Below are 23,256 nucleotides of genomic sequence, written 5' to 3'. Positions count from 1 at the left end.
CATCGGCGGCTGCGCGCATGCGCCGTGCGGCCGCGGGGCGGGGCCGCGCCCGGAGGGGCGGGAGGGGAGCCCCGGCCCTGAGCGGACGTCGCCGTGTGTGAGGGGGGTGGAGGTGCCCGACTACTGTGAGAAGTGTGTGCGTGTGGGAGATGCTCACTCCTTGCCTTGGCTTTTCTCCTGTGCCCCCCCCCATGCGCTTACATTTGCTGTAAGACTCACCAAAATCTCCGTGTCGCCCGCTGAAGTCACCTCAGTGTGGTGGGACATGGTGCTGGAGGTGTTAGATGAGGGTGCTGTGTGTCGCCCGGCTGGAGCCCTCCATAAGGAGGAGCAGAGCGAGGGGCAGCGGCTCCCTGGGCTCCAGCACCCCCTGAATCACCCCGGCAAGGCGCTTGTTGACGAGCACTCGGTACAAAAGGTTGTCTAAGGACACATCCTTGGGCGGTGGCACAGACTGCTACGTGCAGGTAAGCCAAGACTTCGGGTGAGCAGCAGGGTACCTGTTGGAACGATTAGTGCCTGTGCATCCTGTTACCTTTGTTCCTTCCCTACACACCTTGTTATCAGCTGCTGCCCAATGCAGAACAGCAGGAGAGCCCACAGCGCGACCCTCTCCAGGTATTCCTGCCGAGCTCAAGGTCTGGCGCTCAAGGTCTGGCAGGTCGGGACATGCAGGAGAAGCTGACTGCTCCCTGATAGATTGCCTAATCCATTGCAATCCATCCCCGCATACCGGCTTTACACTTCCTGCAGAACTGTTGCACACATAAAAGGACAATATTTTGCTAAAACTGACTCTTCATCTTCTCTCAGGAGAGGAGGTTGTGCGAAGTCCTGCCCGTGCCATCGCTGGAAACATTCAACTTTACTCCTCTGAACCGTACTGATGGAAGTCTATTCAATCTAAGGCGACTGAAGGCCCACACCAAGACCTTAAACCATCTTGTCTGGGAGCTGCTTTATGCTGATGACGCTGCCCTTGTTGCCCACACAGAAGCAGCCCTGCAGCGTTTAACATCCTGCTTTGCAGATGCTGCTGAGCTCTTTGAGCTGGAAGTCAGCTTAAAGAAGACAGAGGTCCTCCATCAACCTGCACCTCAGGAAGTCTTCCATCATCCCCACATCACCATTGGCCAATCAGAGCTCAAATCAGTCCAACAGTTAAACTACCTTGGTAGCCTCATCTCCTCAGATGGTAAGATCAACGGAGAGATAGACAACAGGTTAGCTAAGGCATATAGTGCCTTTGGAAAACTCCACAAAAGAGTATGGCGTAATAAACACTTAAAGAAAAGCACCAAGATCAGTGTTTACAAAGCCATAGTGTTGTCTACTCTCCTATATGGTTCCGAATCATGGGTCATCTACCGCCACCACCTGCGTCTCCTAGAACGCTTCCATCAGCGCTGCCTCCGTACAATCCTTAACATCCGCTGGTCAGACTATGTGACCAATACATCTGTACTAGAGCAAGCAGCTGTCACTAGTATTGAGGCCATGCTGATGAGAACACAGCTGCGATGGGCTGGGCACGTCTCAAGGATGAAGGACCACCGCCTCCCTAAGATCCTGCTCTATGGTGAACTTGCCACTGGCTGCCGCATGAGAGGAGCCCTGAAGAAAAGATACAAGGACTCCCTGAAACAACATCTCAGCCTTGGCCATATTGATCACCATAACTGGTCTACTCTGGCCTCCAATCGGGAGGCCTGGAGACACACCATCTATAACGCAGCTGTCTCCTTTGAGAACTCACGCAGGATCACTCTCGAGGAAAAAAGGCAACGCAGAAAGAACCGTGTCTTGCAGATCACACCATCTAAGGAGTCTTTCTGCTGCGCCTTTTGCAATCGGATATGTCTGTCACGTATTGGCCTCATAAGCCACCAGCGTGCCTGCAGCAAATGTGGATAGAGCCTTCCCAAATCTTCGTTCGCGAAGCCCAGCCATGATGACAGAGTAATACCAAAGCGACAGCTATGGATGCCATTGAACATACCACTAAGGCAGCTAAGGTAGGGAAAGAGCAGGTTACTGTTTCAGTACCGCTCCTGCTGACTCTCACAGTAAGTGACATCCAAAGTCAGCATCACCATCTGTAGCAGAAATTAGTTATTTAACAGGGCTTTAAGTGAAGATAATGTGCAGTTTCCCTGCCTGCCATACAGCAAGAAGAAAGAGCTTAATCTTTGTAAACTACTGACTACCTTATTCAGATGAGAGGTGCAAGGTGAGTGCAGGATGGTTTCTGTTCCACAGGCAAGCACCAGAATTCCTCACCTTCTCCAACGGGTAGAACCTAGCCACAGGCATCTTCACTCCCTTGCAGCCTTCAAACACATGTGCAGTCAAAAGGCCAAAAGAAGGGAAAGAAAGAGGGTGAATAAACAATCGTGGAACATTTCAACAATGACAACGTTTGAAAACTCTTGCTATAGTTGGATATTGTGAAATTTGAAGCCTGAAATGGGAAAGTATACATTATAAAAATTTTTAACCATGTAGGAATTTTGGTCTTGCAAATAACAATATTGCCCATCTTGGGTGTCTCCTCAACTTGACCTTTGAAAGGGGTTACTGATGCAGGAAGAGGTAGAGAGAAATTTGTTTGTGAGCAATTTAAAGTACACCACTCATCAATCTCAGTTTTGAAACAGGCCTAACCTGAATGCGTTCTTCCTTTCATTCAATGAAAAGAAAAATCTGAGCCACTACTTCTATGCTCTCTGAATAACAAACCCCTCCGGTGGCAGACTGTACAGAGCAAACTCACACAGCAAAGCATTTGTAATATAAATTACCTGGGAGAGATTACATTTTAGGCTCCAGCTCTGTAAACTCCTGCTGCCTGCCTGACACTGCACTGAAGTTTGTAGCATTCCAGTCCCTCCAGAGCAAAATGCAAGATGAGAGCTCCACTTTATAGCACATGAAATTAAGTATACAATACATTTGTTCACCACAAGCAATTGTGTGTTTGGTACTAGCTCAGAGAACCATTCCAGGAAAAGACTGATACTCTTTTTTACTGTCTGAGATCATGTATATAATAATTCCATAGCTGCATATTTTATTTCATATGGAGTATGTTTTAGAAGAAAACCACTCCTTATTTTGTAGCAAGACATTTATTTTTCTTGCGTTTGTTGCCATGGCAATACTGTCTCTGGTGGAGAGCTAAATTTACATTTAAAGAGGCATTTTTTTAAGGGGTAAAGGCAGATGGCTCCTAAGAGTAATTTACCTTGCTAAGAAGATTAGACTTTATTTCATAGAATGTTTTGAGACTTAATTCAGTGCAGCAAGCTGGGTGGTGTTTGCTGGGCCCCCAGCAAACAGACACAGGGATGCCACATGAACTTCCCTGTATTCCAGTTCACACATAATGATAATCCATGCTCCTGCACTGCAGAAATAGAGCAACATGGCAATTAAATCCATGCCATGTACTTATTCAAACCTGGTGTGTCTTACTCATATGTCTGCCTATTTTTATCTAAGGAGTTATGTAAGGAGGAGACTTCCAGGTATCTCATTATGGGATATTTTTGACACTCCTTCCAAAAGCCACTTAATGTAGTTAAAAAGTTCTTGTAAATAGTTTTAGCAGTGTTTAGAGAATCATTTGTAAAGGCCACCTAACTTCTTTGATATAATACAATATATGTATACAAACTTCAATGTTTAACTTGCACGTCTTTTACAGGTAAACCAACATCTCAATTACGTTGCAGATGTGCAAATAGCAATTGAGCCATATTTAGGAAGACATGAGCTAGTTTCTGAGAGAGGGATTCAGCTCCCTATATTAAGAGGATGTGCTCCCCAAAGACAGCATCACCTATGTTAAAAATGCATATAGGTTAATCACAGTGCTGAGCTTTTCTTAACTTTGCTGGTTTGTATTAATCTGTTCTAGAGGAGTCTCAAATATAGAACAACTTGAAAAAATACAGAATTCTCTCAGTTACTGAATCATGTCATATTTGTGATTTTGGTATTAGAACACATAACAGGTGATGCCAGTTTACTTGTTGAAGCAACAAAATACAGAATGGGTGAAAATAACCATTTCTAAGCTGGTATGATTATTAACTAATATGGCTGAAATTCATGGTTTATGCTACTTTCAAATGTTTAACTCCTCATCTATCTTTCCTATGAAGCAACAGCAAAGGTAGGTTCTGATCTCTAAACAGCCCAGTAGTCCTTCTGCCTTAATGAGATTTCATTTGAGAGAGAGTGTTGGGCAATGCTGTGGACATTCTATGAACTCAAAGCAGCTGAAGCTTTTGCACAGAATTCTGGACATGCCACTTCTTGCTCACATGTGTGTTCAGCCTCCCAGCACAGCACCTCCCCAGGGAACAAGGCAAAACTCAAACTGCCACAAGGGCTGTGTCTTAAACTATGACAGTGTCTAACACAGCTGTGTCTTAAGCTATTTTTTTTTCCCCCCAACGCACAGACAGACAGAATGCCAAGAGGCCATATGTTTATCTTTTTCATAAGTGTTATTGTGATATTTATTAACATTTCAAATTAGTCACATGAAGCATCCAACTTAATGAAAAAAACAAATAGTTTAAAATTGATATTTCTGCCTTTTTTTTCCTTCATTTGGCATGTTTAACCACTGTTGTTCTCACAGTTTTATTACACACAGTCTGACATTCCTTTAAAAGCTCTTGCTTCTATATGAATAAAGTCCTTAAGTTTTGAATCATTTTCCCCCTCATGTTCAGAGATACACCTGCAAATGCAAAACCTGAAAACACAAACAGCAACATGACGTAAAATTCATGGTTTAGGGGGTTTCTTGGAGTCAGTTTACCAACTTTCAGGGCCCTGACAATTTCAGTTAGTTCTGCATTTTAAGCAGTGTGGAATTTGGAATTAAAAAAGGCATCTGGTTGGAGTTGTAGGATGACTGCACTACATAGTAGAGGGAAATCTTTGCAAGATGAGTGAGCAACAACAGGCCCATGGATTTTTTCCTCCTAAGACTACGAAAGAATGAAGTCTAGCACTGTTAATTCTGTGAGTTATAGGTCAGGAAAAGCAGATAAGGCTGGGACAAAACAGCAAAAGCAACTCAGAACAGCCCTGTCAATATAAAGCCAGAGCATTTTCATCACTGCAGCACTAGCCTGTTTTGACTGCACCAGGCAATTCAGACAGAATCCAATTAATTTGATTAAAAGTACAAACATTAAAAGGATACTCTGCTTCCTATTTTAAAGAAAATTCACCATGCAGTGAAAAGGCTTGTCGTGAAAAGGCAATCACTATGGATTTGTTTTATAAATTTTTAATGGGTTGCAATGGGTTAAGTGCCTCTAATTCCTTCTTACCAGAAACATAAGAGCACCCCTTAGGATTTTTTTTTTCTTAAGGGAAATGTGATCTAAAGAGGAAGGGGAAAGTTCAGAACAGCTCCATCTGAGACTTTCTCCTGGCAGCAGTCATATGTCCATCCTACCTTATTGCTTCCATTTGGAGCTGAAAGCATATGAAATGCAGCCCCACAAGGGCAAGCTGAGGCAACAGAGGAGCTGATTTCCAGCTCATCAGGAGTACCCAGGAGGCTCTCACAAAGCAGCTCTGCTGCCCCTGTCACTTCCCTGTGTCTGCATTGATAAGCCACAGAGAGAGAGGTCTGACGTGTTGTACTGGACCTGCAAGCATTACTCTGTATCTAAAAGTGTGACCATACCAGTACAGCCAGCAGAGCAGTCCCCTGGACAAGTTGACATAGGTTATTTTTCCCCTGTTCCCAAGTAGAACAGCATTAAAGCTGTTAACTTCTTCAAAAGCTGCAAATGAATGTTTTAGTAAATATATGCCTCTCTCCTGGGAGCAAACCCATTTTAAATGATGGGCTTCACATACTCTGGTATCTGATGATCCACTCTCTGGGATTTGAAATCTGTACACAGAGACACAGACCAAAGCCATATTATTCTTTCCTGTCTGGGTAGTGTCATATCAGCTATATTCCATCACTACTTGTGATGCATCACATTTAATAATTATAGCAATCTGTTAGAGATTTTTTTTTAAAAAATACACTTTCTGCTTTTGATGTTTCTGATCCCTATGGAAAGCTTATGCTATTTTATAGTCTGCTGACTAAGCTCATGTGCACACCAGCTGCATTTTATCAGGAAACAATGTTTGCCTTTTGAACTGGCTGATAGATTTTACTTAAAATGAAGGAGATATACATTCTTTGGCAACACTTAGAGCCTTGTTCAGCACAATATCCATTTGCAGAAAGTCACAGTCTTCAGCCAGCTAAGCAGTGTAGCAGCCCATGACCATCAGCCCAAAAGAGGTGGAAAAAACCCCCATATCTTTGAACTGGAAAGGACCCCAAATTTATCTGCTGCACAACAAAACTAGGATCACCCCATGCCATTTGGGCAGATGTCTTGTCCTACCTATTCCTGAAGCCTTTTAACAGAGATTACACACCTTTCTTACTATGTTTACTAGCCTTTCATTATCCTACTGGGAAGCTTTTCCTTGTATCAAAGTTAAGCTGAGTCAAGGGGTATTCTGGAGTTTTTATCCTGCCTCCACCAAGCTTGGAAGGAAAAGCGTTAACTTCCTTCGCAACAACGTCAAAAAAACCCCAAAACCGGTACTTAAGCTATTAAATCATCCCTTGAATAAATAACCCCAATTCCTTATGGGATATTTTCTAGACCTTTCCATTCCTTTTATTACATCCAACTCTACTGAAATGCAGAGGCCAAACCCCACACAGAGCTTGAGAGGAGCCTAATCAGTACCAAGAGCTGAAGGACTACATCGTACATTATCCAGCAACTCAAAGGCTGCCAGCAAAGGACACCGGGCTATCAGATTTCCCTTTCTTTCTCTCCCAGGGCAGCACACTACAATTAGCTGGGAGAGCTATCCGGGGGAACACTCCTGTGAGCCAGGATAGCAATTCCCATGTACAACCCAAAGTTAGCCTTTAGACAGCTGCCCCCACTATGCTTTCCTTGCTCATTCTAAGACAGGTCTAGTCAAAACTGCTGACCAACAAATGCATTAAGGAAGCTGTTTTATTAGACAGTGTCCTGATGTTGGTTCCCCTCCCCCCCTTGGAGCAATGCTTTCTGTGTCCTCATTACTTGAGTTCCTTTTCTCCCAAGAGTTGTCCTCTCTCTGCATTCTCCCCAGAACTGGGGAAAACGATCTCCTTCCATATATTTTAAAACAGGAAGGGAATATAGTTTCATCCAACTTAAAACCCAAGACCCAGAAATCATTAATTCATGTGTTGTGTCAGATAACCTTTGTTTTCTAGAAGCAGTGTTGCCAACAAAGGGTATTGATTTGAAGGCATCTGAACATCGACTTTGTTTTTAATTTTCATCAGTAAATTGTTTTTCCCTATAGAAAACTAGGCCCATGCTTTTAAACTTTGAATTTGCCTTTAGTTTCCAGTCATTGGTTCCTACTGTGCTCTAAGTGATAGATTAAAGAGCTCTTTCACACTCATTATCTCTCCACGAGGACTTATGCATGCATAAGTCACCTTTCCATCTCCTGATAAATTAACCTGCAAGTTTCTTGAAATGTTTTTCTAGTCCCTAAATGCTTCATGGTAGATTTCTAGCTCTAACCCAAATTTTTTTCAGCACTTTCATGCACTGAACTCTGTAACCAGATTTCTGTTAACGCTATATGACTTGGAGTGGCATAAGTCTGCCACCTACTTTTTATTCTCATTAACAGAGGAAGCAAAATTGGAGTTAAAAAAAGTTATTGGGTGCTCATATTCAGTTGTTTATCCTCTTTGATCTGGGCATCTTCCTCACATGCTGCTTCTCAAAATCCTGGTTCCCAGCCTGAAGGCTTTGTTGATCTCTGTTCTTGGAGGGCTCACCTAATACACCAAAAATTACTTTCTTCTAAAAGAGCCCAGGTTATTAAGCACTTCCCAAGGATGATGTTCTCCCTTGCTGGAAGTTAAGAGTTAGCACAGGGTTTCTTCAGCCACCCAGGGAAGGGGGAGCTGCTTCTTACTATACAGAGAGTGACTCAAGTCAGCACTGAAGAAAACAAAGGTTATATGTAAAAAAAAAACCAAGTTGGCTCTTTTGTTTGCTTATTTGTCTAATATTGCCAAAACTAGCAGATACACACAGCAAAGTGTCTCTCTTGGTCCCCAGGTCCCTAAACAGAAACCCTTTCTGCCTCAAAAAGGCCTTTCCCATCTTCTGTGGCAAGGAAGTCCCACTTTAGTTCTTTCCTCTGTTATTTCAGCAGGACATTGCCAGCTAACAGAGTACATTTCTATGTAGTCTGGTATCCTTAGAATATAAGTGCAAGCTGTTTAAGACATTAGCAATAATTGTCAAAGGCTTGAAGCCTCTCTGGGAAGCAGCAGGAGGCTTGCATAGGAATTCTGTGCACTGCTAGAATTCCCTACCAGGGCGTGTTACTCTGTGCTCTCTCAGAAGGCAGCCTGAAGATGTGTTTCATACTAGGAACTCTGCCACCTTTGCTTTCCAAAGAGCCTTTTAGTTCTTAGGAAAGTTGACTCTGAGAAAGGGAGTGCAGACAGTCTTTCAGCCTGTCTAGACATTCTGGATGCTGAATGTTTAATGGCCTGGTATAACATAGCTGGACTAGAGCAGTGGAAAGCGAGGAAGGCAGGAAAAACAATAGGCAGAACTTCTGGTTTAACAGGCATAAATACACTGTGGCTGTAGCTGCTCTGAGCTGGTAGCCTGCAGGAGGCTAGGAAACAATCATCCACATTATGTTAAGGAAGCTCTGTCTAGACAAATCAGAACTTCTTCCCACAGAGGTTTACCCTTTTTGGCATACCACTTGTCTCCTTGAACTTGCTACAGATAACTGCTAGCCATCAAAAATTGACACCAAACGGCACTGTCCCACAAGTTAAAAATGAGAATTAGTAGCTGGTTTGTTTTAGTTTGCTTTCCCACAGTATTCCTGTAAAGACACAGTTCTTCCACATAGTCTCTTTTTCCATCCTCTCTAACACATTTTGGAACACAATCCATCAAGATACAGGAAAACAGAATTAACACAAAGGAAAAAAACCCTACAAAATCAAAGGGTAACCTAAAACTCAGGAACCTTAGCAGCTGATCTCTGGAGTACTTAGGACCACCAATTCCACAAGTGATGGATGCTCAACAATTAACTGAGCACACATTGTTGATCAGCTGAATTAAAAAACAAAGTCACCTTTATGGTTTTGAGTGGCTTTTAAAGTCTGTAGTTGACACATGGGGTTCTTAAGCACAAATCAAGCACCCAAGTTTCACCATCCTTAGCATAGAACAAATCTTGTAACTTATGCAAATGCTGAAAAGAAGACATTAATATCTTCCCTCACTTTATTTCCCTGTAGACAAGTTGCATCACAGCTGCAAGTACGACTAAAAATCTCATGTATGGATGACTCCAGTCTTCAACTGGTTTAGCAGTTACCAAACACGTGCTTTCAGACCCCTTTTTCATCTAAGAAAGTTAACTTAACTTGAAACCCAAGTGTTAAATTGCTGGGTCGTAACTTCGAGGCCTCAAAGCAGTTTAAGACATAAGCTGACTCGGAGTCAACGCAAGTCTCTGGAGCTGTGCTTATTACAACTATTTCCTTAAACTTACATTTCATCCTTCTGTTGTCCATAATTGAAAACAAGACAGCAGATTTGCATTACATTTGGGCATGGGAGAGTCCCAAATTAGGGGTTTATTAGGAGCTATTTGAGGCCTCCTCCTGTAAAGGGAACATCCCAGCCCAGGACATCAGTGCTGCCACACAGGCTGGCTCACCAGCTGTCTTGGACCTTGACCTTTCTGAATCATGTCAGACAAAGCTGTGTGCAGTCATCTGAAGTCTGCTTCAGGTAAATAACCACTGGGATTACAGAGCCAACAGAAATGACTTGATGGCCTTTTCTGAAGTCCAGGTTAACACAGCGTTTTTAGATACAGACCAGCCTGCGCTGGGGAAGTTTCTACACACTATATTCTCTAATTGCAACTTGGTGTTTTATAATGTGGGGCCATCTTCCTTTAGATATGGCCAAATAATGAATATTCACAGGTGGTTACTGCTGCAACTCGGTAATACCAAGCAAAGTTCTGGGAACGTCATTTTGATTAAAAAGGAAGGGAGCGTGAAAGTAGAGGACCAAGATATGAAGACTTAATTTTAATTACTTTTTGCCTCACTTCAGCAACTTTTAACACTAAAGCTAAGAAGTATTTTAGTCTATTACTCTGAAAGCAGGATCAGTATCTAAACACCGAAAGGGTAGCACAGGACTCCTTCTGGCACCCAGTATGTTCTGGGGTTAAGGACCTGATAGCGAGAGCAAGCCCACCTTCAGACCGTCCAGCTGAAAGGAGGCAGGTCTCCTGCAGAGCTGTGTTCACAAAGCATGGAACCACATGCACACACCTTGCTAGAATTCGGTACTAACCAGGATGTTGTTTATACACCTAAGAATGGTTACTAGAATCTTTCTTGAAGATGGAGTAAAGGAGGGTGAGCCACCTCTTCTCAGTGGTGCCTAGGGAAAGGAAAAGAGGCAACGAGCACAAGCTGAAATACAGGAAATCCCATTTGAGCTCAAGAAAATATTTTTCCCACTGTGATAGGTTGTCCAGAGAAACTGAAGTCTCCAGCCTTGAAGATTTATTCAGAACTTGGCTGGACATGGCCCTGAGCAGCCAGCTCGAGGTAGCCCTGCTCTGAGTAGGGGAGTCAGACTAGACAATCTCCAGAGGTTCCTTCCAGCCTCAACTAGTCTGTGATTCCAAGACCATCTTTTGATTCAATTAAATGACACAGCAACAGCCAAACACAATCTTCTGCTGTTAAATCCAAGAAGACATGCAAGTCCCTTCTCATCTCTCTGCTTGTGTAGGTCTGTGCCTCTTTCAGATTGTCATTATAAGATGTAATGTTTCATTACAGTTCTTGCAGTAAGGGCAGACTTAAATCAATTCCCTTTTTAGGGTCAATTTTGAATGTAGCCTGAACAAATGTGACAGACAGATCCTGGAACACTCCTAATGAGAACAGTAAATTAATCAAAGGAGTTACTGGCTCAGTAGAAAATTTGTGATAGTTTAATTGGGATAACAGTGCCAGGAAAAATACTAAAGTACCACTGCTTGATCAGCACAGAATCAGTAACATAATTTGTTTACACCCTGTGCCAGACAACAGTATGACATATTAAGACAATCCTTACCAAAAAGGATATTGTTAAATAATAGCTATTACTGAATTGCAGGACAAAATTAACACTAATTTGTTAGCCTTCCCTGACACAGAAACTCAACAGGACAGGCAGCTGGAATACAGGAGAGAAACCTATGTATCAGTTTTAATCTAATTGGGAGACAGTTTGCTGGCAGGAAGAAAGAAGAACTAGCATCACACAAAAATAGCCATCAGAAAAGTCTGTTAAAGGGAGGTTACTACATGTGATAACTACTGTTTCAGACAAAACTGGTAAACAGTTATGCTTAATGAGATAAAGATACGGGGGAAGTGCTACAGTTGCATTAAGAAAATGCAAAGGAACTCGGACAGCAGAGTAGTAAGTGAAGCTAAGAGAAAGAAGAATTTGAGGAGATAGGATGTTACAGAAATTTTCAAAAAGAAAACAGTTAAGTAGAAGAAGTTTTTTCTAAGCCATTATGAGCTTTTCTTTCTACCTCAGTTTCAGAAATACCCAACCATCTTTCTGTTATTGCTTTTTTTCCTCCCCTGACAAACAAGTAGCCATAAGTTGTCATCATTTCCCCCATCCAGTGCACAGTTTAATGGTAGCTGAACTCAGCTGTTTCTTATCTCAGCTTTAGGCCTTTCCTAAACCCTAAAGCTTCCCATTTTCTTTTTATTGTATGTATTGTACAGCAGCATGACCATTTCCTTACCATAACCATTACCTGTTTTAGTTGTGTCAGGATAAATAATACCAACATCCAAGTGATGTCAGTCCAAAGCTGCTGTTAACAGGAGCCCCTGCTTCTCAAGGGGTCACAACCCCAGCACAGTTCATATAGAAACTGGAGGTTCAGAAGGTAGAAAGTTCCCTGGACAGCAGCACCAACACAGCTCTTTAGACTAATTTTTTAAAGAAGTTTTAATATAAACATTGAGAAAGCTATGTACAGAGTACTAATCAGATTATAAGACTTCTATTCCACTGTGTGTGGGGTGCCATGTGAACCTTTAACAACGCAGGAGGCAGAAGACTTTAGCCAGACCTATTGTACATTTTCTCTCTTTTTCTCTTTACTACATAATAAACTAGTGAACTCCAGCGAGGATAAGAGTCCTGACCCACCTCCCAGTTAATTCAAAGATGTATACATTTATTTCAGTGCTGAATATACCCTATTCTTTTTGTCAGTAATAGTATCTACTCATAAAACAATCAATTTAAACGCCCAGCATAGAAACGCTCAGCATAGAAAGAAATTCCTCTACAATATTCTGTGAAACTTTAGCACATCTTAAAACCAAGATAAAAGTCTACCATGGAAGTAATAACTGTCTTCACAGGATTGTTTGTGTTCTTAGGGATTTTCTTTCTACTGTTACCCATCTGCTAACCTTCAAAAGCTACTAATTGTGAAAACACAGACATAGCAATAGCCAAGCATTTAATGCTAATTAAAAATAAATAGAAATACTCACACACTGGATAACCCACAAAGCTTGTGCTCTAGAAGCCCACGTGAGAGAAGCATGCCTATCTATACATCCAGCTAGGTTTCTAGCTAGTGCCCTCCCAGCAATAGAAAAAATAATAATAATAATAATAATTAAAAAAAAAAACAAAACAAAACAAAAAAAAAAAAAAACCAAAAAAACAAACATTTACTGGCCTTTATATAGCTTAGGTGCAAGTGGGAGGTAGCACTACTGGAAGCAAAGGTTCCTGGGAAGGTGATTAATTAATTTTTAAGGGTAATTGGTTTCAGGTTTTATGTGTGAGTGATTGACAGGAGAAAGGAGCTGCCCTGTAAAAGCCAGGCCCTGTCAGAAGGACCACCAGCACTGTTGAGGCTGCTCAGGTTCTGAGTATGCTCCATCTCTTCTGGAGTTTTGTTCTGTGGGCAGATTCCCTCAGCTCAATAACAATTTGTCCTCAGTTCTGGTGCTGCTTTCTGGGCAGTACAGCGTATGCTGTCGTGGGAGAGGTCTGTTAGGGGCTGACAGATATGCCTAGAGCTCAGACTGATTCTTGAGAAGTTCTAAGCCTTAAGCTGGCATCAGCAGCTCCATGAAAGGTGGGGAAGAAACTTGAATGGAGATGTAACATTACTAGGATAGCCACAGAAGGGTTCCACCGCTGCTGCTGTGCATCATCCTTGCTCTTAATGCTTGTACCTGGGCTGAGGGACCAGTAGAAATGGCATCTTCCATCTGTGGCCTGAAGAAACTGAGAGCATTTTCCTTCAAGCAAATTCAAAGAGGTTGTTTTAGGTGGAGACATCGTGTGATAAGGCGAAGGCAGGGTCCTGCAGTTCCACATGAGGAATTAAGGCTGTGGGTATTCAGGGATAGGTGGAGACTCACAGCCTTGTTATCTCTACTCCCCCACCCTCTGCATTTTACCTGTACAGGGTGTAAACTCATCAGGACTGGGAGGGGCTGTTTGGTACCAAGGTGTAGTGCTGGTCTAATGATGCTTTCCCCTCAGGCTGCACTTAAACACTCCCTGCAGAAAACAGTGGCAGCTCTTAAAGGCGGTGCCATCCCCAGCTGGAGGGAGGTGTCCAGCTCCAGGGCAGGGTCAGGGGTGAGCCCAGCTCAGCAGCTCCCGAGCTCAGCAGAACCCAGCCCTGAAGCTTCACTAGGCTGAGCTGGCTGGCTGTGTATTTAAAACAGGTGTGAGATAGTCAGGAGCTCTGTTTGCTGGCTCGAGTGTAAGGCAGTGTTTGAGGGTGGTGAGGGACAGGGGATTAGGTTTGGGTTAATATTTTAAGATGTCAACGAACTTCTGAGGAAGAGGATGTACTGAAGGCCGTAGATATTTAATTTGTTCAGCCATCTTTTGGTGATATCTCGTTAGCTGGAACAGAAAGAAATGGTGAAGTCCAAATGTGCTTTATTCATGTGCTCTAGGCTACAAATTCACTGTGAAACATCACATGGAGGCTCAGTAGTGCTCCTTGCCGTTGTCAGCATGGATAGAGTGGCACCCTGTGAACTGCAATGTTTTCTTGTGCAGATATGGCTGGAGTGATCTGCAAAGGCAGTGAACTTAAATCCCCTGCGTGCTGCAGCAAGAGCCAGGAGGGTATCAAAGAAGTCCTGAGGGTGATACCTGGGCACAGAGGGGTGCTGTATTCACCTGCAGTGTAAATACAGTGGTAAATTTGCAGGCTTTTTACAAGTGAGAAAGCCAAGACACAAGAAGAGATTAGGAGTGGTCAGTGGACAGCCCTAGATGGAGTTGTGACTGTAGACAGTCAGAGATGCAATAAATCACCACAGGGGATGTTAGTGGGAGAGCTGGGGAGGTAATGCCATAAACCACAACTCTTGCTGTCATGCACCTTTGCACCCCCAGGTGTTTAGTGCAGCCTTTGCATCTGCAGTAAATAGCTGTCTTCAAATAATCATATTTTCCCACTGATCCTGTGTCCCATTCAGTGCTCAAGGACTGCCTCACCACTCAAATAATTATGTTTTCAAGGAAGATGGTTTTGGTAGGATGCATTAAGAAAAGCCCTTGGACTCTCCGTAGAAGATAAGACAATTTGAAATCAAAAGTTGGCTTTGTTACAGAAGGAACTGATGCTTGAGGGGAAAAAATGGGGTTTTTTCTTGGCTGCAATTTTTCAAGTTAGGAAACTTTTAAACCAAACTGTTAAATATAGATTATTAACTTTCTGATGCTGAACCCTAGAAAACATTAAATGTGACTTTCCAAATTTCTGAGGAATTATGAATTCAGAGGAAAATTATGCTTGCTATCTCCCAAGGAAAGGTAAAATAGATCTAGAAGTATACGGGACATATTTTAGGAAGAACTAGCTCAATATCAATTCTTCTTAAGAGTTGTGACAGTGACAAGTCATTTTGCCTTTCTCAATTTTCCTTCCTGCAAAGTGGAAATAACCATTTCAAAATGTGGCATTTATCTGTATGGAGAAGGTGCAATCACTACCAATACAGGATGTGCTGCATTTCAAGTTAGAAGTTAGAAAAAGCTCTCAGTAAAGATCTTGATTTTGCAATGCCCAATGTGTATACTTTTGGGGAAGTGGGACTGAAAATATTTGGGGGAAAAAAACCCTCCCCCTTTATTTAGCAAGCTGTAGGATTTAAAGGATACTGTTAATACAGCCTTTTCAGGTGATTTCATATCCACTGAAGCAGGGTCTATAGCCACAGAAGCCATTTGTTGGAGGCATAAACAGCACCATCAATGTTTTTTTCAATTATAGCAAAAGATGGAAGATGTAGAGATTTTTGAAATCATGGAGATAGCTTTTCTTGATGCTTGGAGGGATAGAGGACTGAGACTTATTTCCCCCAGCTTCCCATTCCCGTGCCTTTGTGCCAAGGTTCCTCTTGTGTGAGCCAAGGTGTGCTCAGGCGGTTAACGTGTGTTTGATGTGCAGCTCGGGTGAGAGGATGATCCCAGCAGGTCATTGCCAGCATCAAGGTCGGCTTTCCTTTGGTGGGATAGCTGGACTTTTTTACTTGGCCAGGAAATCTTGGTGGCTGAATTATCAGTCACTGTGTTTACTGTCAGAGCTGCACTGGGGCCACGTAGGAGTGCAAGGGGGGAGTTTGTCTGCAGTCCATTTCCCAAGGGGAGTTCTCCTTCCCTGGGGCTCAGTCTAGAGCTGTTTTTCTTTATTTTTCTGTGGACTTCTCCAGCCTAAAGGTGTCAGCTCTGTTTTGTTGTTGCCCATGGGCATGTGGCTCTGAGTGTTGCTCCTGAGCTCCAAAAGGATGATTCCTCTGATCTTTTTAGAGGCTTCCTTATGACACTTTCTTTGGAAGATGCATCAGTTCATACTATCCCTAATTCTTCCGATCCTGTGAATTTTGGTGCTTTGAATTTTCCGTTCAAGTATTCCATATATTTATCAAGGAAATAGGGAAGGTGTTGCTTTGAAAAAGGAATTAATGTATTGGTTTGACGCCTGCAAAGGCTTCTGAGAAAGGAAGAAGTCCTGCTGAAGTGTGATAGAGCACAGACTGTTTAAAAGTTAACATCTAAGCTATTTTCAGGCCCTGCTCCACAGCATCATGACTTTGTGTTCTGTTGCAGACAGAGGCTCCAAGATGACTTATTCACAACCAGAGCATTTAGTGCTCTTCCAGTTTACAGCACTTTGCAGAGAAACCAGGAGAGAAGGAAGCAGCAAAGAAGAAATGGATAAATGAATGGAGGCCGAAGGTGGAAAACACGTTCAGCAACTTGTGGGTCTCATGTACGCTGACCCACCTGAATATTTTGACCTTCCCAAAGCACCTCTGTGGTAACAGAAGCTGCTCCAAGCTGAATAAGTGAAAGAGAGAAGAGCTGAGATGTGGAGTTACTGGGGAGTGATGCTGCCCTGACAATTCGCCAACACTTTCCCTTGAGCTGTGTTCTCCTGGTCTAGCTCAGGGGTGTTGTGAGGAGCAGAGCAAAGTCCTGCCCTTCTCACTTGGCATCTGGGAACTGACAGCTGACCATGGGAATTTACACCTACATGTCAATATTACTAGATCTTACTGATATTTCAGGTAATAACAACTGTAAAATGGTTCAGCATTGAACAATAGCCTTTAGTGAATTCTAATCTAATTCTAATACTAAAATGTGATTCTGGTGTCAGCGCTTTGATATGAATTTTTGGAACAAATTAAAAATACTTGACTCTTAATATTTTGTTATTCTGCGATGAATTCACAGGTTCAGTCTATCAGAATCATGTAAATTGGCTTCTTTTGGCATATTTTACATTTTGTTGCACACTAATGTAATCTACTTAATTGTAGAATTCAGTAATATTTCAATTTACTACTTGGTTAAACAAGAGGGAATCCGACACAAGAATTTTGATATGATTAATACTTATTTAGTAATTCTTGTAACTTCTTTGTATGCCCTTTATGAATAACTGCCCTGTTCTTAAACTTTTGCTCCTTCTGCACGTTTGCAGTACTCATCTGTTGGTTGTAGCGTTACCCTGGAATGTGGATGAAGATCTCATTTAGCTCAAATGCACTGTGGCTGCTCCTGCAGCTTCTCCGGAACACGCCTCCATGTATCCCTGGCCTGCTGCCATGGGATGCCAGGCACCTGTAGGTTCAGGTATAAATGTTACATCTTGGAACTTATTCTAATACTGTGAACGAACTTGTCGTGGTGCACGATGAATTGATTTTTTTGTTTGTTTGTTTGTTTTCTGCTATAATTACCTTCTCTTGTACCAGAAGTTATTTGTTCCACTGAAATACACAGGAATGTGCGAAGTTGGCACTCTTGATTTATTGCTTTTGCCTCATAATCTATTTTGCAAAAAATGCACTGTTCAAATTTGCTTTTAGTGCTAGATTAGAGATCATTAACCCGCTCTCTTGAGGGCAGGCGTCCCAGTAAAGGCAGGCAGAAGTTCAGGAAAGCTACACCTCCAGATAACATGAAGGAAAAACTCTTGAAATGCAAACATGGCATTACTACAGTCTGACCACGGGCTCCATGGAAAGAACAACATACTGATAGCACAGGGCTGCATGGCCTCCTTGGGAGGTACAGCCCAGGCTCTCAGCTGAAGCCTGTGTGAGTCTCTGAGCTCACTGCTCGGGTATCCCCTTTGCTGGCATTCAGCAGTATCCAATAAAGTCTTCTAGGTCTGAAGTGTTCTGTCTGTAAAAGTTTCTGAAGGACTAAAGTGACGTCACATTCCCACAGAGTTCCATGGCCTTGTTTGCAATAGGGAAAAATGGATGGATGGATGGATATCGTTGCTGAACGCCCAATCTGCTGACCTGAGGGGAGAAGGTGCTGCAGATGGCAGACCTGGTCCTGGCTCTCCAATACCCTGGAGGGTTAGGACTTCAATGTCCTGGTGCCTGGCTCCTGGGATACCCTTGCCAACCTCAGCTCTCACCGAATCATAGAATGGCTCAAGATGGAAAGGACCACAGCAGGTCATCTGGTCCCACCTCCCTGCTCCAGCAGGGTCATTCCAGAGTACATGGCACAGGATCGTGTCCAGCCAGTTCTGGGATATCTCCAGTGAGGGAGACTCCACAGCCTCTCCGGTTGTTCCAGCACTGTTCCAGTGCTCGGTCACTGCACAGTAAAGAACTTCTTCCTCATGTTCAGGTGGAACTTCGCTGTGCGGCAGTTTCTGCTTGTTGCTTCCTGTCCTGTCTCTGGGCACCACCGAGCCGAGCCTGGTCCACGCTCTTGGCATCTCCTTTCAGACACTCACACACATTAATGCGCTCCCGGAGCGGTACCTTAAGCAGGGTGTGGGCGAGCCCGACGTGGGTGTTCAGCCGTTTCTCCCACCCAGGGGAGATACCCCGGAGGGGCTGTGCCCGAATTCCCGCAGAGGCACCGGAGGTACGGAGGGGGTACCCCGCCAGTGTCACGTCACCGCGGGGCTGCTTCCCAGGGGCGCGCGGGCGGCAGGTGAGGGTCACGCTCGCCCGGCCAGGGCCGGGCAGGGGGGCGGCGGGACGAGTCCCCGGGGGCGGGGGGTGTCCCCGGTGCCCCCGCGGCGGCCGCGGACTCTTTGCGGCGGCGGCCGTTCGCCCTGCGCTCCCGGCGGAGGAAGACGGCGCGCGGCGCCGGTCTCCATGGCAGTGGGGCTGCGTGGGCGGAGTGGTCGGGGCCGCAGCGCGGCGGGCGCGCGCGGGAGGGAGGAGGCGGGCGGGCAGGGAGGAGGGAGCGCGCGCCCCCGGCCGCCCCCGCCCCTCGCTCCTGTTTGTGTCGGGCTGTGGCGGTGGCCGAGGGGCCCCGACCCTGCCGAGCCCCGCAGCCCCGCGCCCGTCCCCGCCCCGCGCCCGCCATGCGCGGCCCCTAGAGCGGCGGGCTCGGCGGCTGGTGCGGTGCCTGCGCGGCGGCGGCCATGGCGGTGGAGACGCGGCCGGAGCTGGTGGGGAAGCGGTTCCTGTGCCTGGGCGGCGAGGAGCCGCCGGAGAGCGGGCGCTGGAGGGCCGGGGTCATCCGCGCCGTGTCCCAGCGGGACTCCCACAGCCCCGAGCTGGCGGTAAGAGCCGGGCCGGGGGGGCGGCGGGCCCGGCGTGGCACAGCCCCGGGCGCGCTGCGGGGCCGGGGGTCGCGGCGGCGGTGCCAGGCGGGCTCCCCCCGGGACTGCATCCCCGCCGCCCCCGAGCCCCGGCTGGGCAGCCGCGGGGGGACGAGGCCGGGGCCGGCCTGGCCACGGGGGGACGATGGGGCAGCCCCCGGGGCGCCGGGGGGAATGCGGCTGGTCCGGGGGAATGCGGGAGCTGCCGCCGCGTAGCGCGGACCGAGCGGGTCCGGCGCGCTGGTGAACGTTGTTATTAAAAGAATGTCATTGTTTCCCTCGCTTTCATGTCCGCTGTCACTGTTTTCCTAAGGGGTGTAGGAATGTGCGTGGAGGTTAGCGAAGGAGCCAGGATATGCTCTGTTGTGCTCAGACACACTCTCGCTGTAGGAGGGAAACACGGCCAGGATTTCCTTGGGTTGGCGTTCTGAATGCATAATCTGGAAAATGGAGTTTTATTGTGCTCCCCGGACTTGGTCGGTATTCTGTTCGTGAATTCCGCAGTCACAGGAGTGCCGTGTTGCTGCTATGCTTGTCTCCTTCCATGTTTTTGTGTTATTTAGTGCTTCTGAAAGCACATTTAAAAATACCATGACTATGTAAATGGGCATTACGTAGGCTGAAAAAAGGAATCACCGGACTGCGCTGGGCAATCCATATTGCTGCTGGCAAGGGGGCGGCGTTCACAGCCCGACAACGATCGGGGTGGAATGTTGCCTTTTTTTACAAACTCATCAAGCAAACAATTGCCTGGTTGTGGAGATTATCGATTGCTTAGTTCGAGAAGTGTGAATCACAAAATTAAGAATTCCTGGCTTTATTCGTCTCGGGCTTTAAGCTTTGTTTTAGAAACAGAATGTGGCACTTGAGATGCTACTTTTTTACTGTATCAAGGGTTAGGGTTTTGGTGGGGGGTTTTTGTATGTTGTTTTTGGATTTTTTTCTCCCCATTCTCGAGCTATAATTCAAGTAGCATTCTGTTCGTGCCCTTCTTTATGACATGGTTTATGTTTCCAACCTTTGGCTATATGTGAGAATCGTCTAGAATACTTTATTTTTAGAACGTATTTTGGATGTTATTCTTGCAGGGTAGTATTCTCTAGAATCTGTATACAATTATGGAAATACTGAGTAAGGTCTAAGGAGGTATTTACTAACACTTACAAGCCAGAGCCATAATTTGTAAACTCTAAGGGCAGAGCTGACATAAAGAGAGAGGGTGCTAAACGGAGGCATTCAGGGGCTGTATCTGGTATGTTAAATGGGTGGTATATGGAACTTGCTGTTCTTCCTAACTTTGGTATCTGAGTGTTTATCTCTTCAGATGCTCTTTCTTTACAATTTTTGGTAATTTAAGGAAGAACTGTCATGTCACAGCTGGTTTCTGAGGCAGGATGACTAAGGGTGTGCTTAGGTGTTGTGGTGGAGCGCCATTTGGATAGATCCAAACTACCTGGGAAGCAGGATGGATGCTCCAGCTGCACTCCAGCGTGGGTGCATGCAGTGCTTCCATGGCCGTGTTCGTGCTGATATTCAGGCTGGCTACACAGCGCTGCATTATGCTATGGAGATGTACTCTTAGGAGTGCTGGAAGCCTGGGAAGGTTTGGAAATACTATCTGGGTCTAACGAGTCTCAGACTAGTATTTAACTACTGGAGCGTCATTGCCCCCTTTAAGGTGGAGTATTTGGGTTTCATGTCACCTGTTCTCTGTCCCTAAGGTACAAACCAGTATAAATCACAAAGGGAGTGGGTAGAGTCAAAAATGATGAGGTTTCTTTTAGCAACAGGTAGTTTCTGTGGGTTAGTCTCTCATTGTGCATTTGTAATTACCTTCTTGCTGGTTGATATTTGCTACAATGAGTATCCTCTCCCCTGCCCCCAGCAAAGCACAAGGACTCTTTTCTGGTAGTCCTGTTCCACGTGTGCTGTCCTAGTTGGAGTGAGTGCTGCTCTTATCCTCTCATGGCTTTTGTTTTGAGTTGGCCGTCCCTGTGAATAGCTCCAGACCCTTCTGCTCCCCATCACTGGAGTGGAACGGTAATTCCTGCTGACAGTTTCATTGCTGCCCACGGGGTGCAGCATAAAAATGTTGGAATTGACTTTTTGTCAATTTTGTGTCTTCCTGCTCCCCCCGAATGGGATGGATGGTGGAGAAATACAGGAGCTGCCCTGAACCACAGCACAGGAGGAGGGCAGCAGGCAGCATTTTCAATGTGATTTGCAGCTGGCTGGAACTGAGTTAATCCTGGCTTTGGAAGGAAGTATAATTTACAGTGGCTTTGTATCTTTTCTTAATAAGCGTGAAGCCCCCCCCCCAGTCAACTTCAACCGCTTCAAGAACAGGGAGAGGTTTGAGAAAGGCTTCCTTCTCCTGCTCTGTGGAAGTTGTCATCCGAGAGCCCTCTTCTCAAAAAGCCATGAAGACGAGGAGGTCATGGCATTTGGTGCACTCCTAGAGGTGCAGAGGGATCTCCAGCTGGCCAGCTGGGTTGCACCCAGCTTCAACCCAGTCACGGTGGGTGCTGCCTCCTGCTTGGCACCACTCAGGGAGGGGAGGGCAGGGGATGGAGCTGATGGGATGTGAAGACGGCTTTGAGGGCAAGACAAAGAGCTGGGTGTTAACAAAGGTGTGAGAGCAAGCCTGAGTGTGGGAATAGGGGAATAGATGGGCAAATGGGGAGTTTTACGGGGTGCAGGAGCTTGAGGAGACACAGCAAGCTTAGAGGCAATGGTTGTAATTAAGGTTAAGTGGCCACAGGGCTTGCAGGAGCAAATCCACAGGAAACCAACCTTCATTAGTCCTGCAGGAAACAGAGCTACTCCTTAAATCAGGAACTCCAGGCCTGAAGGATGGACTGGCTGCTCTCAGCCTGGGAGCAGGGAAATCAAGAGTCCAGTTTTCAATTGCTGCTAAATTTGTTTCGTGATTGTATTTTCATAGCTAAATTAATGATTATTATCATAGCTGAAATTATTGTCCTGGTAAGAAAAGGTAGAAATGCACTTAGTTGTCTAGATAGATATCTCCTACTACATGAAAGTATATTAAATGAGTCTTTCCTTATACTTTCCATGATTGCAGCATGGAGGATATGTAGAGTCTCTTTTTTGTGTGGGTTCCCCCCCCCAATGCATTTATTTATTTATTTATTTTATGGAAATTTTGCCTTTCTCACCTTTCCTAATAATTTACCACTAGTGAGGAATATGGTGAGAACAACTGGCAGTGGTTGAGAGTGCTGTTGGTCTCCTGGAAGAACAATGCTCTCGCTATCCCATGCACATCCTCTATGCCAGGATTTACCTCTTTCTTAGTTATCCTGTAATGTTTACAGATGTTGTAAACACCTGATACACAGGTACAATGTGTGCAATGTATAACATTTAATCCAGGAGTTTTCTTACTGATTTCCACATTCTTAGTCACAACTTTATAGTTAGACCTCTTGATTCTTCTTTCTTGGACATTCCTGTTGCATGCAAAGCATTTATTTAAAATAAAAGTAACAAGGACTAAAGTTTCATATACTTCGGTGTTCATGTGTATATATGTTTATGTGTTTCACTAGCTGTTGAGAGAATTCATAACTATTTTTCAGCTTAACAGCTGGTGTTATTAGAGGAAGCTGGGAACTATGTTTTTCCTTACTGCTGACTGCCTGGAAAAGCCTGAGTGCTGCTCTGATTGCAGTGATAACTCTGGGGAAATAAAGAAGTGGCCAAGAGGAAAGAGGTGGAGTCAATGCCATATGATCTCCCTGGTCTTCACTGTCCCTTAAGAATTGCTTTGTGGGCCACAGGTTGCAAACTCTGTAATCAGTCCTGAAAAGATTTGACATGGTGATGGCAGAGGTGTTTTTCTCTATTTGCTTTAAGAATTATTATTTAGAGGTGTAATTATTAAAATGTAAATCAAATTATTAAAATTTCACCTCAAAGTTCAGTGACTTTTCATGGTCC

General features: G+C 44.8%; 1 protein-coding gene and 1 long non-coding RNA gene across 3 annotated transcripts in view; both read left to right on the top strand.

The window, feature by feature from the left end:
- The first annotated feature begins 67 nt into the window (after positions 1-67).
- On the top strand, positions 68-17,886 carry LOC116790386. Its single transcript, XR_004358333.1, has 4 exons — positions 68-467; positions 814-880; positions 1,947-2,015; positions 16,314-17,886. It is a non-coding gene; the product is annotated as an uncharacterized LOC116790386 (long non-coding RNA).
- A 1,212-nt stretch (positions 17,887-19,098) lies between these two features.
- JMJD1C (jumonji domain containing 1C) overlaps positions 19,099-23,256 on the top strand; it is a 156,073-nt gene continuing 151,915 nt past the window's right edge. For both annotated transcript variants that reach the window (XM_032695473.1, XM_032695467.1), the window contains exon 1: positions 19,099-19,254. In XM_032695473.1, the coding sequence (XP_032551364.1) occupies positions 19,114-19,254 (141 nt within the window). In that variant the 5' untranslated portion in view covers positions 19,099-19,113. The remainder of the gene's footprint in view (positions 19,255-23,256) is intronic.

This window comes from Chiroxiphia lanceolata, chromosome 8, assembly GCF_009829145.1.
Source record: "Chiroxiphia lanceolata isolate bChiLan1 chromosome 8, bChiLan1.pri, whole genome shotgun sequence".
In the NCBI taxonomy this organism is placed as follows: domain Eukaryota; kingdom Metazoa; phylum Chordata; class Aves; order Passeriformes; family Pipridae; genus Chiroxiphia; species Chiroxiphia lanceolata.
This window is presented reverse-complemented; position numbering and strand designations above follow the sequence as displayed.